Here is a 4,141-nt window from a genome sequence, read left to right as displayed (position 1 = left end):
ATGAAATTTATTCAACTGATTTACCATTATATTTTAATGGAAGTTCTTTAGAAGGGAAATTGAATAATGTAATGCAATTAGGAGTTTCACATTCAACAAAACAAGTTTCATTTTATACTCTTATAATGCCAATATATTTAGCGTCTATTTCTGAAGGAGTGCCAACACAACCACGAGTATGTGCAGAGATTTATCATAAATTCCCATGTGACTCTACTTTAGTTCTTGTTTTTAATCATATTCAACCAGGAGAAAGTAAGAATGTATTAGTTGATTGTGGGTTTAAAGTAGTAGCAGAAAAAGTAGAAGGAACGGTTGCTAAACTAATAATGATTATCAAATTAATAAAAGACATAATTATTATGGCTGATATTGATATTGATGCAATAAAGAAAACAATTACATTCCATATGAAATCATCAGATTTCTCTCAATTAAAGTTAATGGAACAATCATTAACTCCTTTATTCTAATTAACTTTTTTTTCTTATAAAAATGAATAATGTGTAATTAAATATCTCATTCATTTACCAACTTTCATTACTTGAAGAACATCTTCATCATCTAAACGATGGTCTTTACCAACTCTTTGAGGACTATGTTTAACAGAAGTTCCCCAAACTAATGCATATTTCATTTGAGTAGCAAGTTGTTTATGAATTTTAAAACTAACATTTTCCACAGTAGCTTTACGTGCTGGAAGAACAATAGGAGTCTTAAAATCAGGAAAAGCACCAGGAACTTTTGTATAAACTCTAACTAGATTTAATTGTTCCCAAATCATTTCTTTTAATTTATCTAAACCAATTCCTTGAGCTGCAGAAATACAACAAAAATAAGGTAGTGTTTGAAGTTTTTCTACTTCGGATGGTTCCATTGCATCAATTTTATTAATTACATAGATACAAGGAATATATTTACAATTATCTTCTATTACATCAATTAAATCTTGGACTGAAGAATCTGTGTCACAATAAACATCTGCATTTAATATTTTATATTCTTTTAATACTAATCTAACAATTTCTTGTGTTAATTCACTTTGTTTTGCTGTAGGTGTAAAACATACTCCTCCTGCAAGTTTTTTAACAATACGAATTCTTGGTGGTTCTTTATTTAATCGAATTCCAACACCTTCTAATTCATATTCAATTTTGTCTTTTAATTCTAACGACTTCGTTCCATCTATCATTAAAAGAATACAATCAGAAGTTCTAGCAACTGAAATGACTTGTCTTCCTCTTCCTTTTCCATCTTTAGCTCCTTCAATAATTCCTGGAAGATCCAATAATTGAACTTGTGACCCTTTTAAATCCATTACTCCTGGAACACATGTTAATGTAGTAAATTCATATGCTGCTATCTTTGATTCTGTAGGTGTCATTGCTGTAAGTAATGTAGATTTTCCAACTGATGGAAATCCAACCATTCCTACTCTTGCATCTCCAAACTTTGCTACATCAAACCCTTCTCCTGCAACTTTTTTTTCTGGTGCAAGTAATTCTCGTTGATATTTTGCCATTTTTGCTCTCATCATACAAATATGATGCATTGTAGCTTTATTAACTTGTGTTCTCGATAATTCAAATTTAATATCATCAATCTTTTGTTGCAATGACATGATTTATTCTCTACTTGTTTTTTTATATTATATAGTTCTTTTTATTAATTGTTTACTATTATTATTTTTTATTTTTTAATATTGTTATATATATCAATATTATGGTATTTAAAACTAATCAAAAAATCAATTTAGTAGTGATAAATTGATAACGTGATGAGATTAATTAATGTATCTTGTAAAGTTAAACCAATAAGTTTTATTAGACTTTATTTAAATGAAGACTAAAAGAAATTCAAAGAAACAAAAGTGAATTAAGAATTATGGTCTGTAGTTGTAATCAACATCATGAGAACAAGCAGTCATATCACCATTGTATTGTTTCATATAAGGAGAAGTCCATCCACCAAATGATTTGAAGTCAGAGAATGTTTTCTTACCATCATAGTGTGGATACCAAATTGGCCAACTTCCAGCTCTGCTGAATTTGTAGTCTAAACCTACAATGTCTTCCCAGTTATAATAAGAAGCATAAATTCCAGATTTAATACCAATAGCAGCAGCTTCATTAGTAAGACTTTCAAAGAATTTTCTATTACTAGATTTAGAAGAAGACCAAGTTCCTTCAATATCAAACCATAATCTTTCGAACTTAAGTTTTTTAGAAGTGACTTGATTCCAGAATGATTTTACTTGTCCTGCAGGATCTCCACATGAAAAACATGGATAGAAATAAGCATCAATGTGTTTTGCACTAAATCCAGCAGCAAGAGCATTTTCATTGATTGATTTAGCATTTGGGTCAAATGATCCAAGACTTCTCCAAGCTCTAAAGATAAAGAATGAATTAAATCCAAGATCTCTTAAACACTTAATTGATGATGTTGAAATAGATTCAGCAATATCAACACCATAAGAAGCTGCATGTGCAGTAAGTACAATTGCGGCAAGGATAAATAACATTAATTTTAATAAGAACTTTTTTAGAGTATTTAAAGGAACCAAAAAAATTATTAAAAATAATATTTCATAGTTATTTATTCTATTTATTATTCTTTAATTATATAAATAAAAATAATATTGGAAAATTTAATTTATTTCAATTTTTCTTAGAAATCTTAGAATAATTTGGAAGATTTAATTTATTTTATTTAAATCCTTAATTAAATGAATTTTCTCTAAGTTTTCATAAAGATTATTCATCTGAACTATAAATTATTTTTTTTTTAATTTTTAATTTGGATTGTATTATTAAAACGAAATAGTATATTTTTTTTTGATTTAACAATTAGTTTTATTCGATATTTTCTTTTTTTTAGTTTAAAATATTATTCATTTTATTTTTATGTTATTCTCACTTTATTCTATTATCTTTGGTAGTTTTTCCATTTTTCATATCAAGAAATAAAAGATAAATATTGGGTATTCAATAGTTTTGTATAACAGTGTTATTACTACTGGTTTATCCTTTCTCTTTATCAAAAAGTTATTTTGCTTCAATAACGTAGAAAATAGAGAAAAATAGTAATATCAGGACGTCACACCATTTTTGTTGTGAATGTTATCAATGATAGAAAATTTGTATGATTTCTATTCTTTAGTAAATCGCATGTTGCAGATTTAGATTTTAAAACTTAAAAATAAAAACTTAAATCATTATTTTAATAAATAGGATAAAAATGGATAAACTGTGGTATAAAAGGGTTTAATAACAAGTGATGGAAAAATTAGAAGATTTTAAGTTCGTCAAAAGGAGAAAAAGAGCAAATAAAAAAACAAATTCAGGAATTTGACGGTGTTGGAAATAGAACTCAAATCAGAGAATTCTAAATATGGTGAAAAAAAAGATTGGATAAGTAAAATTAGACAAGAATAAATGATATTGAAGGGAATTGAAAGAAGAATTATTATTTTTGGAAAATATAGAACTATTTAACAGATAGATTTGCGATTATTCATTCCATCCTGTTAAGTAATGAGTTTATCAGTTTTTACTCCAGTCCCTATAGAAAGTTTTGTTATTACCCCAAAAATGGCTAGTCAATCTGAAGAAGATTTGAATGAAAAAATAAGTTATTCTCGTTTTGTTTCATATCAATGGAATGATGAAATTACTATTTTTGTGATGTTAAAATATAAAAAATGGCAGTTATCACAAAGAAAATATAAGACATTGAATGAATTTTTAAAAGAATGTTCTGAATGTCTTACCACAAATTTTCATTTTAAAAAATCACCAACACAAATAAGAGATAAAATTAATAATACCAAATCATCATATGCTAATATTATTAAAAAATCATCTGCTCAATTCTCTAAAGAAAAAAATTTACCATTAACAAAAAAATTATTTGATTTTATGAATATTTATTTTAATGGTAAATATGTCATTTCAATTGACACATTAGAAGAACAAATTTCTTTATTAATGAGAAAATTTATGAGTCATGTTAATACTTCTTCTCAACTAAAAAATGCTATTTTAAAAATGAAAACTTATCATTAAAACAAATAAGTTTTTTTATGTATCTGTCTCATCACATTGTACATTACTTATTATTTAATTGAATATCTTTTTTT

General features: G+C 26.1%; 4 protein-coding genes across 4 annotated transcripts; 2 read left to right on the top strand and 2 right to left on the bottom strand.

Moving 5' to 3' along the window:
• Nucleotides 1-71: 71 nt before the first annotated feature.
• Nucleotides 72-473, top strand: ENU1_085100 (adaptor protein (AP) family protein; the record flags this gene model as incomplete). Its single annotated transcript, XM_008858821.1, has 1 exon — nt 72-473. One exon carries the CDS (start codon nt 72-74, stop codon nt 471-473), a length of 402 nt encoding a protein of 133 aa, XP_008857043.1.
• Nucleotides 474-523: 50 nt separating this feature from the next.
• Nucleotides 524-1,621, bottom strand: ENU1_085090 (GTP-binding protein, putative; the record flags this gene model as incomplete). The annotated part of the gene is made up of 1 exon (XM_008858820.1): nt 524-1,621. One exon carries the CDS (start codon nt 1,619-1,621, stop codon nt 524-526), a length of 1,098 nt encoding a protein of 365 aa, XP_008857042.1.
• Nucleotides 1,622-1,882: 261 nt separating this feature from the next.
• Nucleotides 1,883-2,524, bottom strand: ENU1_085080 (lysozyme, putative; the record flags this gene model as incomplete). The annotated part of the gene is made up of 1 exon (XM_008858819.1): nt 1,883-2,524. The coding sequence occupies one exon, from the start codon at nt 2,522-2,524 to the stop codon at nt 1,883-1,885; it is 642 nt and encodes a 213-aa protein (XP_008857041.1).
• Nucleotides 2,525-3,536: 1,012 nt separating this feature from the next.
• On the top strand, nt 3,537-4,067 carry ENU1_085070 (hypothetical protein; the record flags this gene model as incomplete). The annotated part of the gene is made up of 1 exon (XM_008858818.1): nt 3,537-4,067. The coding sequence occupies one exon, from the start codon at nt 3,537-3,539 to the stop codon at nt 4,065-4,067; it is 531 nt and encodes a 176-aa protein (XP_008857040.1).
• Between the last annotated feature and the right edge of the window lie 74 nt (nt 4,068-4,141).

Source organism: Entamoeba nuttalli, assembly GCF_000257125.1.
Source record: "Entamoeba nuttalli P19 unplaced genomic scaffold asmbl_3886, whole genome shotgun sequence".
Lineage (NCBI taxonomy): Eukaryota > Evosea > Mastigamoebida > Endamoebidae > Entamoeba > Entamoeba nuttalli.
Note: the sequence above shows the minus strand (reverse complement) of the source record. Positions and strands in the feature narration are given on the sequence as shown.